At 44.8% G+C, this 12,835-nt stretch overlaps 1 protein-coding gene across 1 annotated transcript; it reads left to right on the top strand.

The window, feature by feature from the left end:
• The first annotated feature begins 5,443 nt into the window (after positions 1 to 5,443).
• Positions 5,444 to 11,883, top strand: LOC109574523 (keratin, type I microfibrillar 48 kDa, component 8C-1-like). The gene is made up of 7 exons (XM_019982582.2): positions 5,444 to 5,835; positions 7,575 to 7,657; positions 8,939 to 9,095; positions 9,962 to 10,123; positions 10,218 to 10,343; positions 10,515 to 10,735; positions 11,505 to 11,883. Exons 1-7 carry the CDS (start codon positions 5,488 to 5,490, stop codon positions 11,623 to 11,625), a joined length of 1,218 nt encoding a protein of 405 aa, XP_019838141.1. The 5' UTR covers positions 5,444 to 5,487; the 3' UTR covers positions 11,626 to 11,883.
• The last annotated feature ends 952 nt before the right edge of the window (positions 11,884 to 12,835 follow it).

Genomic DNA, 12,835 nt, shown 5'->3' with positions numbered 1-12,835 from the left:
CCCACCCTATCCCGCTTGGTCAGATGTTACTTCACATCTCCCACAGAATACATTTTACATTTCTGGTGGTGAGAACTTCAGGTGCAGTGCCTGGCCATCAGGGGAGAAGGTTTTGGGAAGGAGGAGAGAGGCTTCTGATGCCTTTAAATTCCTGCCAAAGGGAGGATGCCTCAGCACATCTGCCCTGACTCTACTCCATGGTTAAGAGTTTGCGTGTGATCTCTCCCACAGAAATAGCCTTGGCTTCCATAATAAATAGTATCCTTCAACCTCAACTGCAATTTGCTCACATCTGGAGACCAGAAGCCTTACCATGGCGTCTGCCACAATTACATGAGCAGGTGTAAAACCTTTCTGTTTGTTAGCGGTTGATTTGCTCATCATTTTTATTGAAGGATCATTGACTAGGGACAAGGTCATTACTAACACAAAGGTAAGAATTCACAGAACACAGTAAGTAGAAAAAATAAAAGGCAATTGCCTTCCAGAATTTCTGGGAAGTGAATTAAAACTTGGCTGTTTTCTTAATAGATACAGGTCCTCTCAACCATCATCTAATGACCACTATGCAGTGATCATAGTTACTTCTATGCAAGATGTGAGATGGTTGCCTTTTCTAAACATTGCCCTCCACTTTTGAAGATACAGGATACTTACTTCTGGATTATTCCTAACTGAGGTGAAAGCTACAGTAATGGTTATAGGGATCCCCATGGACATATTTACCAGTCTACAATACATTATTCCTTTCCTATTCCTTAAAAAGTGCTGTTGTCTAGATTTTTATCTTTTGAAGCTTGGGGTATTGAAGAAGGGGAGAAAGAGAAAAGCTAATGAATTCAGCTATTCCCTGATGGCTCAGAGATAAAGAATTTGCCTGCAATGCAGAAGACTTGGGCTTGATTCCTGAGTCAGGAAGATCCCCTGGAGAAGGAAATGGCAGCCCACTCCAGTATCCTTGCCTGGGAAATCCCATGGATGGAGGAGCCTGGAGGGCTATAGTTCATAGGATTTCAAAAGAACTGGACAAGACTGAGTGACTAAATAACAACAAAACAACAAATTGGCTTTACGTTATCAGATCTTGTCCAGGAATGCTTCAGTCAATTTGGTAGTGATTTTGAACTAACACACCTGTTCCACATCTCCCTAAAGGTAGAGATTCAGGCAGGAGGAGCAGATTGTGGATTGTGAATGTGGGCGAGGATATAATTACCTTCAAAATGAAACCACTAGGTGGCATTTCAGGGGGCTCCTAAGAGCTCTGGTCCTTGATGTCTTAGCCCAGAAAGAATTCACCAAGAAGCAAACTGATAGATAAGAAGTGATTTATTAGAATAGGATACTTGTGAGGCTTATGAGTGGGTGGACAAGAGGGTGCTGCCCCAAGAACTTAGAGGGCTACCATTTTACAATCAGAGGAAAAAGTGAAGAGGGGGAAAAGACTACTTTCTTCCTCATTCTTGAGTAGACGTTGTGCTTCCAACATCAGCTCCTCCTCCAAGTTGGGTTGGGGGGTTTTCTTGTCTCTACATGGTCAAGCCAGAACTGTCATGGCACAATGGAAAATTATTTCAGGTTTCAGTATAATGAGGATCTTTACTTTGAAATGTCACTTTTCCATAATTTTTCATCTATGTAGAGAGCATATCCGAGGAGTCATTAATTTACTGAGCTCACTGGGCAGAATGTGGGTCTCATGACACCATTGTTTTGTTGTTTTGGGTCATGTCTCATGCTTCTGCTGCATGATTTTTTTTTCGCTAAGCATGCCTGCTGTTTTATGGTTAAGCAAACATGCTTTCTTGAGTAATCATCAACTAACAGGGTTTACTACACTTTTTCTTTACTTAAAATTCTGTAGTGGGATGAACTATATAATTACCTACTTTGTGCCTATCAAAAACATACTTTCTGGAAGAATACAAGTTTATTCCAATGCTGCTGTCTTTTATGAATACATAGTTGAAGTTCCACACTGGAAATGACTTTCAGAATCACCCAAGAAAACATACATTATAATTTTATAGTCACAATGTGTATCTGACCCACTGAAGATGCTATTCAGTTTGGTTTTTATTCAACTCACTGGATTGGGTCCCAAAATAACCACACTCTCTTGGAGATAAAGACTTGTTCTCAGTGAGGATAACCAAAAGAAAGAGCCTAGTGAGAGCAAGTTAGAAGAAGGGGTGATCTGAGTAAGGCTATATGGGAAGAATTAGCACGTAGCTACTAAAAGGAACTTTAGCTACTAAAGGTAGCTACTTTAAGGCATATTTTTCATATCTTGAGCACTGATAGATTGAACATAAAATCATCATGTTTCATATCTCCATCTGGAATAGCAAAAGGGTAGAATATGTTTGCCAAAATGTACAGATGGTCTTGAAATACCAATAAAGCATGTAATTTAAATCTAAGTGGGGCACATTGTTTACTTAAGAAAAACCAGTCCTATGTAGGGGCTTCCCAGGTGGCACCAGTGGTAAAGAACCTACCTGCAATGCAAGAGTGCTGGTTCAGTCCCTGGGTTGGGAAGATCCCCTGGAGAAGGAAATGGCAACGCACTCCAGCATTCTTGCCTGGGAAATCCCATGGACAGAGAAGCATGGCAGACAGCAGTCTATGGGTGACAAAGAGTCAAACATGACTCAACACGCATGTATTAGTCCTATTTAAGTCATTCTCTAGTGCCTCCTTTGAGCAGGCCTTTATCTTAAAAGACTCTTGTGTGTTAATTGATCAGGTACTTTGGTTCAGAGGATGAAGAATGTCACATACCTTATATTGCAGTCAACAAGACATCAGACATTCCAGCCACCCCCTGAGGGGATTCAGGATAGAGAAAAAACAAGATACCATCCCAAAATGTTGTTCAGTTACTCTCAGTTGTGTCTGACTCTTTGCGACCCCATGGACTGTAGCATACCAGGCTTGCCTGTCCTTCACTATCTCCCAGAGTTTGATCAAACTCATGTCCATTGAGTTGATGATGCCATCCAACCATCTCATTCTCTGTCGCCCCCTTCTCCTCCTTCCCTCAGTCTTTCCTAGCATCAGTCTTTTCCAGTGAATTGGCTCTTTGGATCAGGTGGCCAAAGTATTGGAACTTCAGCTTCAGCATCAGTCCTTCTAATGAGTATTCAGGGTTGATTTCCTTTAGGATTGACTGGTTTGATCTCTTTGCTGTCCAAGGAGCTCTCAAGAGTCGTCTCCAGCAGCACAGTTCGAAAGCATCAATTCTTCAGATAGCTGAGGTGCATATCAAAGGAATGATTTCACTGTGCCCAGACTCTTACATCTTCCCATATGTTGAAAAGTGCTAAATTCATTCACTTGAGATATTTGGTTTTCTTTAATTAACAATTATCCTTTGATAGTCTGACTACCTGGTTTTTATTGCAAAACTCCCATGCATCCTGGATCCTCCCTTACCTCTTTGAAGCAGTCTCTCAGAGCTCTCTGAGAGGCTGTCTTCTGGGCTTAAGCCCTCAGGAAGTCCACTGGATAAAACATAATTATCAACTGAAAAAAAAGAAAGCATGTAACTTAATGTGATGACTTTTTAAGAGTCACATCCTTTGGAAAGGGCTTCCCAAGTGGCGCTAGTGGTAAAGAACCCACCTACCAATGCAGATATAAGAGATTTGAGTTTGACCCCAGGTTGGGAAGATCCCCTGGAGGAGGGCATGACAACACACTCCAGTATTCTTGCTTGAAGAATCCTATGGACAGAGGAGCCTGGTGGGCTATAGTCCATAGGGTCGAAAAGAGTAGGACACAACTGAAGTGACTTGGCACACGTAGCTCGCATATCATTTGGAAAACTGGGATCAGGCATTTTGACATCGAACCCAGTAAATCTCCCTTTCCCCCCAAGCCTTAGTGGGTATTACATTTTCTTTTAGTAGACTTCCTTCCACTAGAGTAGAAGTGACCTTTGGTTCTTTGATAGAGAACAGACTTTTAATTCTTGGTCAATTATAATTTAGGAGGTGATATTGCCTAGTAGTGCATTCAATTGCACTCAATCCTTTTGTGCATCATTGCATCTCGCAGTGAGAAGATTGGATGAGGGAGACAGTGTGAAGGAGAGAGCAAGGCCATTGGAATCAGAGAAGTGGGGGTTGTAATGCTGGCTCCACACGCAAGAGCTCTGTGACCTTGAACAAACTCTCAAAGGTTTGGCATCCTCATTTGCAAACCCTGCAGTGTTATGTGTGGACTTAAAGAGACAGTATAAATAAGGTGCTCAGCACAGTGGGTTCTCAGTAAGCAGAAGCCATTCTAACAACATGAGAAATGGATATTTCCTGCCATATCAGTAAACAAAGGGTGTCATAATCTTCAATGATTGCAGCCACCACCGTTGGTGAGCTATTGAACCCTGAAGGAAGTCAGGAAAGAAAGAATACCTGCCATCTAGCCATCAGACTGCAGCCATTCCCCTCGATGAGCCCTGAGGAAACTCAGGATGTGAAATCACAGGATACTGGCCCCAGAGAGCTGGGATGCATATCAAAGGAACGATTTCTGTGAGCCCAGACTCTTGCATCTTCTCATACACAGGAAACTACTAAATTCCTTAACTTGGGATATCTGGTTTTCCTTTAACAATTATCTTTTGATGTTCAGACTACCTGTCCGTTGTTGCAAAATTTATGTATAACCTGGCTACCTGCCTTGCCTCCTCAAAGCAGTTCTCTCAGAGTTACTTGAGACGGTGTATCCCAGGCCTGAAGTCCTAAAAATTCCTGCTGAATAAAACATAACCCTCAACTTTTAGGTTCTGAGTATTTTTTAAGTCAACAAATGTCATACTATGTACAAGTACAGAGTAAAATCTTCCTGAAGAGTAGGTGCTCCCAAGATGTTAGTTTTCTTAATGTTCTGTGAACATTAAGTAATAACAGAAATGGAGCCTGGGGGCTTCCTGAAGCCCCCTAGGAAGAGGGTAGAATTGCCTCCACCTGGCAAAGGGGCCTTGGACAAGATGGCCTCATAATCCTTTCCGATCTCAGCTTCCAGGATTCCCTACTGAATAGTCTGCTTTTTCTCACAGAGTCTCTACTGAGCATGACGTAGATGAGCCACTGACCTTTCCTTGTGTAGGAGAAGAAGTGCCCCCAACTCTGGAGGACAGGACATAGCTATCACTAACTCTATAGCCCATGAGTGAGTGCTGCTGTTGGAAAGATATGGGTGGGTCACTTTGAAGCTTTTCCTTAACCAACCAGCATGATTGTTGATGAGTCCTGACTTAGCAAGAAGCCCAAGTAAAACATTTTATGAGGTAAAGGACTCGCGTGAGGTGGCTAAATAACATGGAAAAATTGGTAGAGAGGGTAAAAGAGGGTAACGCTAAGCGTGGCTACCACACCCACCGCTGGCAGAATATAAAGAGCTGGAGAAGACCAGGGCTTACACCACAGAAAGGAACCAGGCTTAGAAACAGACCTTCAGAGCTCTGCTCCCTCCAACACCATGTCTTACAGCTGCTGCCTGCCCAACCTGAGCTTCCGCTCCAGCTGCTCCTCCAGGCCCTGCGTGCCCTCCAGCTGCTGTGGCACCACCCTGCCCGGGGCCTGCAACATCCCCGCCAATGTGGGCAGCTGCAACTGGTTCTGCGAGGGCTCCTTCAATGGCAGCGAGAAGGAGACCATGCAGTTCCTGAACGACCGTCTGGCCAGCTACCTGGAGAAGGTGCGGCAGCTGGAGCGGGACAATGCAGAGCTGGAGAGCCGCATCCTGGAGCGGAGCCAGCAGCAGGAGCCCCTCGTGTGCCCCAACTACCAGTCCTACTTCCGGACCATCGAGGAGCTCCAGCAGAAGGTGAGGGGGTGGGCACTGCCAACTGATGAGCTGCCAGTTGAAGAACTACTTATCTAAATTTGACAGACCTACTTCCAAGTGGATTTAAGTTTGGTCAAACCTAATGTTGAAAATGATAAGGACAGAGACATAGAAGTCACTGGCTTACATAAGACACATCATGTCATCCTAGAGAATCGATGTGGGATGCCCCAGCAAGGAGAGGTACAGACAGGGTAGAGGGTAAGGCATTAGACCAAAGTCATAGCAACCTAACACTACTTCTTGTTTAAAACCAGACTGACTGATGCTTTAGTCCTATTATGGTATTCTGGTCTTGTTTTCCGAGCCTATAGCATTAAAAGGGGCTTCCCAGGTAACTCTAGTGGTAGAGAAGCGGCCGGCCAATGCAGGAGATGTAAGAGACATGGGCTGGATCCCTGGGTTGGGACGATCCCTTGGAGAAGGAAATGGCAACCCATTCCAGTATTCTTGCCTGGAAAATTCCATGGACAGAGGAGCCTGGCAGGCTATAGTCCATAGGGTTGCAAAGAGTTGGACACAACTGAAATGACTTTAGCATACAAGCATGGAGCATGCATAGCATTAAAACATAATAATATGCACCTGAATTATTTCTTGGAGCTAGGAATTTCCTGCGTGAATCCTTAGATATTTCAAGATATAACAAGACAGTGTGTCTATAACAAAGTAAAAGAGCCACCAGCTCCAAAATCCTCCCTAGTATACACAGAGCGGGCTTGCATACACATGAGAATTCAGGGTCACAAATATGGGAGTAGAAGTGGGATAAGTACAGAGTGAGCGTAGAAGTGGGGCTTAATGCATCATGTAGGTCAGGGAGGGCTTCTCAGAAGAGGCACTATCTGAGCATGGTTTGAAGGATGAAGAGGAGTTTATATTCAATTGCACAAGCCCTTGATTCTCTGACAGAATTAACTGTCCACCATTCAGTAGTTCTGGCAAAGCGAGTGTCAGAAAGGCGGTGTGGGATTTGAAGATCGTGCACTGATTTCTGCACATTTAGTGAGAATGAGGCACAGTGCTGGAACAAGGGATAAAGTACTGAGTGAGACAGTCTCTTTCCTTCAGGAGCTCACAGTGTAATAGGGGAGATAGGAAACAAATAACCACAGTGAAGGTGATTAGATGTGTAACTGGCTAGGTGCAGTTACTGTGGGAGCACCAGGAAGAAGTGACTCCTGCAGGAACTGGGGAAGGAAGGGGAATGTGGCTTACGTAGAGGGTCTTGCTAGGTGGGTGAAGGCATCCAGGCATTGCAGGTAGAGGCAGAAGCTTTGTGCAAAAGCTTTGTCCAGGGCAATGTGAGGGGAGAGTGGAGAGTGGTCAGCAGGGCTGGAATGGTGGTGTGTGAGCATAGGATAACCAACTTGTCTTTGTTTGCTTGGGTTTTTTTGGGGTTTAGCACCCCACCTCCCACTAAGCAAACAGGAACACTATGAGAGATTTGGTTCCCAGTATGTTCAGTTACTGCAGGAAACAAGAGGCAGACCAAGAAGAGAAGAATTTATGACAAAAGGCACATTTTCTCTTGACTGTTTTAGTTTTGAAATGATCAGTTCTATTAATGAATCCTCCCCTTATCCTCAAACTGAGAATGTGAGAAGACTTGAAGCTTTTTGGAAGGAATATCTGTTTGAAAGAAAATAGTTTTAAATTTTAAGTTATGAGACATTCATTCTTACTACAACTGATTTCACAATTAATCCTGTGCCCAGATCCTGGCCAACAAGGCAGAGAATGCTAGGCTGGTGGTGCAGATCGACAACGCCAAGCTGGCTGCAGATGACTTCAGGACCAAGTAAGATTTCTCTAATGATCAGACCAATTTAGTAATGGACAGGCTGAGTTGCAAAGTGATGAACTTTGTCCTGGAAGCATGCAAGCAGAAGCTGTCTGCGATCATAGTGGGAGGTTTCTTGCATTCAGTGAGTTAGGTTAACTGTCAGTCTCCTCACTGGAAGCAAGCATTCTGTGTTTTAAATTTAGTTTAAAGGAGCTCAAGCAGTCACTATTCACTCTCTTTTTCAACTTAACATCTGGATCAACTTTAAAAGTATATTCCACACAAGTCTCTTAATACAGTTGAGTTATGATCAGCCCATTGGAAAAAGTTAAATGACACAATGAGAGCCAAAATTCATTTCAGAGAATCCATCAGTTTTTCTAGGTATGACCATTATAATCGTCAAGAATCCATTGCATTTTTATGAGACTTTATAGTTTGCAATGTGATTCTACCTATATCATTTTTTCATCTTTGGGCCAACCTGACACATGTTTTTTTTTTTTTTTGGGGGGGTGGTGGAGCAAGATGAAGTAGGAAAAAATAGCCTTATTGCTTTGCCTAGGGGGCCACAGAGGGCTAATGTCCTTAAAACTGTGTGTCCCTGACATGTCAGTTTGGTTCCCATTTTACAGATGAGGAAATTGAGGTTGAGAGAGATTAAAGAGCTTACCACTGTCCTCACGGCAGGGCTGAATCTCACTGCCTTCTAATCCAGTGCTGCTCTCATGATACCAGGTTGCTTCTCAGGGTGGTTGGTAAGGATGGTGAGGAGGTCTATAGTGCTCTAGTGAAGTCACCACCTCACTTGAGAATGGAGGATGACAGGGCTTAGTTGTTAGCAGCCTGTGATGGGGAATCAGAACAAATGAAGTTAAAGGTAGATTTAAACTATACAGTGGCTTCCCTGGTGGGTCAATGGTAAAGAATCTGCCTGCAAAGCAGGAGATGTGGGTTTGATAATCCCTGGGTCAGGGAGATCCCCTGGAGAAGGAAATGGCACCCGCACTCCAGAATTCTGGCCTGGGAGCCAGGCCTGGTTTGCAAAAGAGTCAGACATGACTTAGTGACTAAGCAACAACAAAAACTATACAGGGGTGCCCCACCAATACCTTCTCTGTGGGTCTCAGGGAGGAAATAGCCTTTTCACTCTGTGCAGTGGTCTTTTTCCCTTTCAAAAGACTGCAAAAATTCCAAATATTTCACAATGTAATGAATTAGACCAGGTGAGCCAAGTAAAGCCTAGGAAAAAGTCTTCCTCTTTGACCTCCTTTGACTGCTGTTTGTGTGTGCAAGGTACCAGACAGAGCTGGGCTTGCGGCAGCTGGTGGAGTCAGACATCAATGGCCTGCGTAGGATCCTGGATGAACTGACCCTGTGCAAGTCTGACCTGGAGGCCCAGGTGGAGTCCCTGAAGGAGGAGCTGATCTGCCTCAAGCAGAACCATGAGCAGGTAAGAGAGTCGCAGCCCCTGACATTCCTATACTGAGAGTCCTGTAACTGCCCTGAGCAGGGTAATATAGGTCTTTAGGTCTTTGCTAGACATCCTAGAGCTGAGAACATTTTGCTGGATGCTCAAAACACCCTTGGTGGGTTGTTGGGGAAGCTTACTTATTTTACCTAAAAGGGTGTGGTCATCTAATCTATTTCCATTTGGGGCTAGAACTTTAAAATACTTTCTACTGCTTGATAAGATTGGTTGTCTTCTGAATAGATTGTCTTCCCATTAATGACTTAGACTGAAAGGAGATAGCAAACTTCTTTATGTGTCACCTAGACAGTAGAACCCAAGCTAGAATAAATGGATGGAAGGATGGATGGATAGATAGGAAAATAGAAGAAATGAAGGCACTGAAATAGTGGTTGATTCAGACCTCATGGTTGAATGTAACACTAGGATATCAGAAACATGTCTCAAACATTAGATGTTTAGATGAAGAGGAAAAAACCCCTCATGGACAGGGTGTGATGATAAGAAGACATGAAGTAAATGGGACCAGTTAAGCCTAGTTTCTCTCTATTTAAGTAGCATTTAAGTGGCAACAATTATAAACCAGTTATCATGCCAGGTTTATCACTGAGCAAAGGAAAAGTAAAAAAGAAATGGTAGAATCTTGGAGTGGCAAGAAACATTAGCAATCAAGCAGCCTCATGATACAGATGTGGAGACTCTCAGACAGGAGGCCTGACTCACAGGAAGTAACTTCATCGAGTTTTATATCAATATGTGTCCTAAATTCTAATGCAACCTTTCCACCACAAGAGAATTCATATATAGATTTCTTTCTATGAGTTCATTCTTTCCCCTTCCTCCACCAGGAAGTCAACACCCTGCGGAGCCAGCTGGGAGACCGCCTCAACGTGGAGGTGGACGCCGCCCCCACTGTGGACCTCAACCGTGTGCTCAACGAGACCAGGGCTCAGTACGAGGCCCTGGTGGAGACCAACCGCAGGGACGTGGAGGAATGGTACATCAGGCAGGTGAGCATCTCGGCACGTGGTCTCTCAGGACCCTCAGCCCCTTGGGGCCCTTCAGGTGGGGTCTGATTGTCTCTTCTGCCCTTTGGTGTTTCAGACTGAGGAGCTGAACAAGCAGGTGGTGTCCAGCTCAGAGCAGCTGCAGTCCTACCAGGCAGAGATCATCGAGCTGAGACGCACGGTCAACGCCCTGGAGGTGGAGCTTCAGGCCCAGCACAACCTGGTGGGTACTGATGAGACTCCTGGTGAGGAGGTGAGGTTGGGGAGTCAGGGGCACTGGGATGCCCTCCGGACCACCCTCTCCTGAACTCTTGGAGCTGGTGACTTGTTTGGAAGCGATGGAGAAGCCCCTGAAGGAGCAGCTCTGTGACCTTCCTCCCCTTCCCTCTGACAGAGAGACTCCCTGGAGAACACCCTGACGGAGACGGAGGCCCGCTACAGCTGCCAGCTGGCCCAGGTGCAGGGCCTGATCGGCAACGTGGAGTCACAGCTGGCGGAGATCAGGAGTGACCTGGAGCGGCAGAACCAGGAGTACCAGGTGCTGCTGGACGTGCGGGCCCGGCTGGAGTGTGAGATCAACACCTACCGTGGGCTGCTGGACAGCGAGGACTGCAAGTGAGTACTGAGCAGGTGGTACCCCTGGCATGGTACATGCACAGTCCTACCAAAAGACAAAACGGGGGCTTCCTGGGTCAAGTTTCTGATGCCAATATATCTGCAAAGACTAGAGTTTAATACTGCAGCAGTGGGAAGTGAAGGGTGTTTGCTGCTGTCAAGACCAGGCCTAAAGGTATTGTCTGCTCCAAAAGATACTCCTGAGCCTGACTGTTTCCTCTACTGGTGAGCTTTTGGAGGCTGATGGGTAAATAAAGCTTTGTACCTTCAGCAAAAGGGAAAACAAACCTGTAACCACCATCACATGTACTTGAATAATGCTTTTGGATTTAATCCCCAGTTTCACACCTATTGTTTCATGGACCCTGGCTGGGATTCCCCTGAGACAGGCAGAGTGGGGATCTGAGGATCTGGGGATCAGGGCAACCACGTTATGGATGAGCATTTGAGTATCAAAAAGGGGAGGTTACTCAAACACTTCTAGGGTCCAGCACTTTTTGACTGAGTATTTTCATGAACATGATCTGTGCGGTAGATAATATCAATCTATCTCACAGGTGAGGAGGGATGAAGGGCTTTCCCCACAACTTCAGGCTTATCGATCTGGTTCCATCTCAAGGCTTATTTAGGAGTGATCCGAATAAGACTTGGCTTCCTAAGAAGTCAGAAAATGGCTTCTATTTGTCCCCTGTCTCCTTGGGTTGAACTCGCTCCTTTATTTTTGTTATTATCCATCTTATGCTGATGAGCTAATGGTTCTGTGTCCCAGGCTGCCCTGCAACCCCTGCGCCACGACCAACGCATCATCAGTCGGGTCCTGTGTCACCAATCCCTGCACCCCCTGCGGCCCACGCTCCCGCTTTGGGCCTTGCAACACCTTTGGGTGCTAGACAGCCAGGGCCAGCAGGAGGACTGTGAAGACAGAGGACCATTGATGGACCAGCCCTGCTCTCTGACAGCCATCAGCCATTGGATAGTACCCCAGTCACCACCATAATTCACAGTTTGGAAAGAGAATGTCCAGGCCCACCTGATCCTCTTAATTCAAGGCCAGTTTCTTGTGACCTGATGGTCTGACAGGTTTGGGCTGGGGAGTTGTCACATGAGGAGTTTTGTGGTTCTCTCTGCTGCTTTGATTTGTCTTGCAGTTCCCCAAATCCCCTTGTTAACCTCCTAATAAACTTTCCTCTTGCAAAGCAGTGATGATTCTCATTTGTATTCATTCCTTTTAAAGTGTTCACTCTATGTGTTCATGCTTCATATAAAAGCCACTTGAAAGTGAAGGAGGACTTGTCGTTTAATCCTCTCCTTAAAGGTCTTTATTACCATTTGTTAACATTCACTAAACACAATGTGTCCCAGTAGAGACTCAGGCCAGCAGGGAACCAGTGGGACCACTAAGGCAAGAAGTCTCATCTGAATATGATAAACATGTTAGTTATGGGATCTTACTCAGTAAAGTCCAATGGCTAACATTTCTCAAACATTCCACCTTTCCTTTTCCAAAGGCCTACAAAAGGACAGGCACTAACATTTATTAAATGCCAACCAAGCACTAGAAACTGCATGACTAATTTTTTTCTCTTATGGTTATAGTAAGTAGCAATGTTAGGATCGAACCCAGAGCTTATTCTCTGAATGTCAGTTACATGTGAGGTGTGACTATGAGAGGGTAAAACTGATTTTGAATAAACATCCTTCATGATTTTTACCTGGGAAGGGAGGTTGCTATTAGTACCCCAAACACATCTGCAGAAGCTCTCCTTCAGCAAATACTGAAGAACTCATAACAGTAAAAAAGGGTGATCTCTGTTTCTCTTCTCTCTTGAAATCCACTGGATGGATGAATGGATAAAGATAAATATACATAATGGAAGGAAAACAAAGAAGAAAATCCTGACATTGAGACAACATGGATGAACTTGGAGGGCATTATGTCAGGTGAAATAAGCCAGACATAGAAAGACAAATACTCATGATCCTGCATATATGTGAAATCTGAGTCACATTCATAAAAGCGGAGTAGAATGGTGATTTCCAGGGGCTGAAGGATGGGAGAAATGGGAAGATATTGGCTAAAGGGTACAAAATTTCAGTTAT

This window comes from Bos indicus, chromosome 19 (assembly GCF_029378745.1).
Source record: "Bos indicus isolate NIAB-ARS_2022 breed Sahiwal x Tharparkar chromosome 19, NIAB-ARS_B.indTharparkar_mat_pri_1.0, whole genome shotgun sequence".
Classification (NCBI taxonomy): Eukaryota; Metazoa; Chordata; class Mammalia; order Artiodactyla; family Bovidae; genus Bos; species Bos indicus.
The sequence above is the reverse complement of the archived record's forward strand: the minus strand, read 5'-3'. Positions and strand labels throughout refer to the sequence as shown.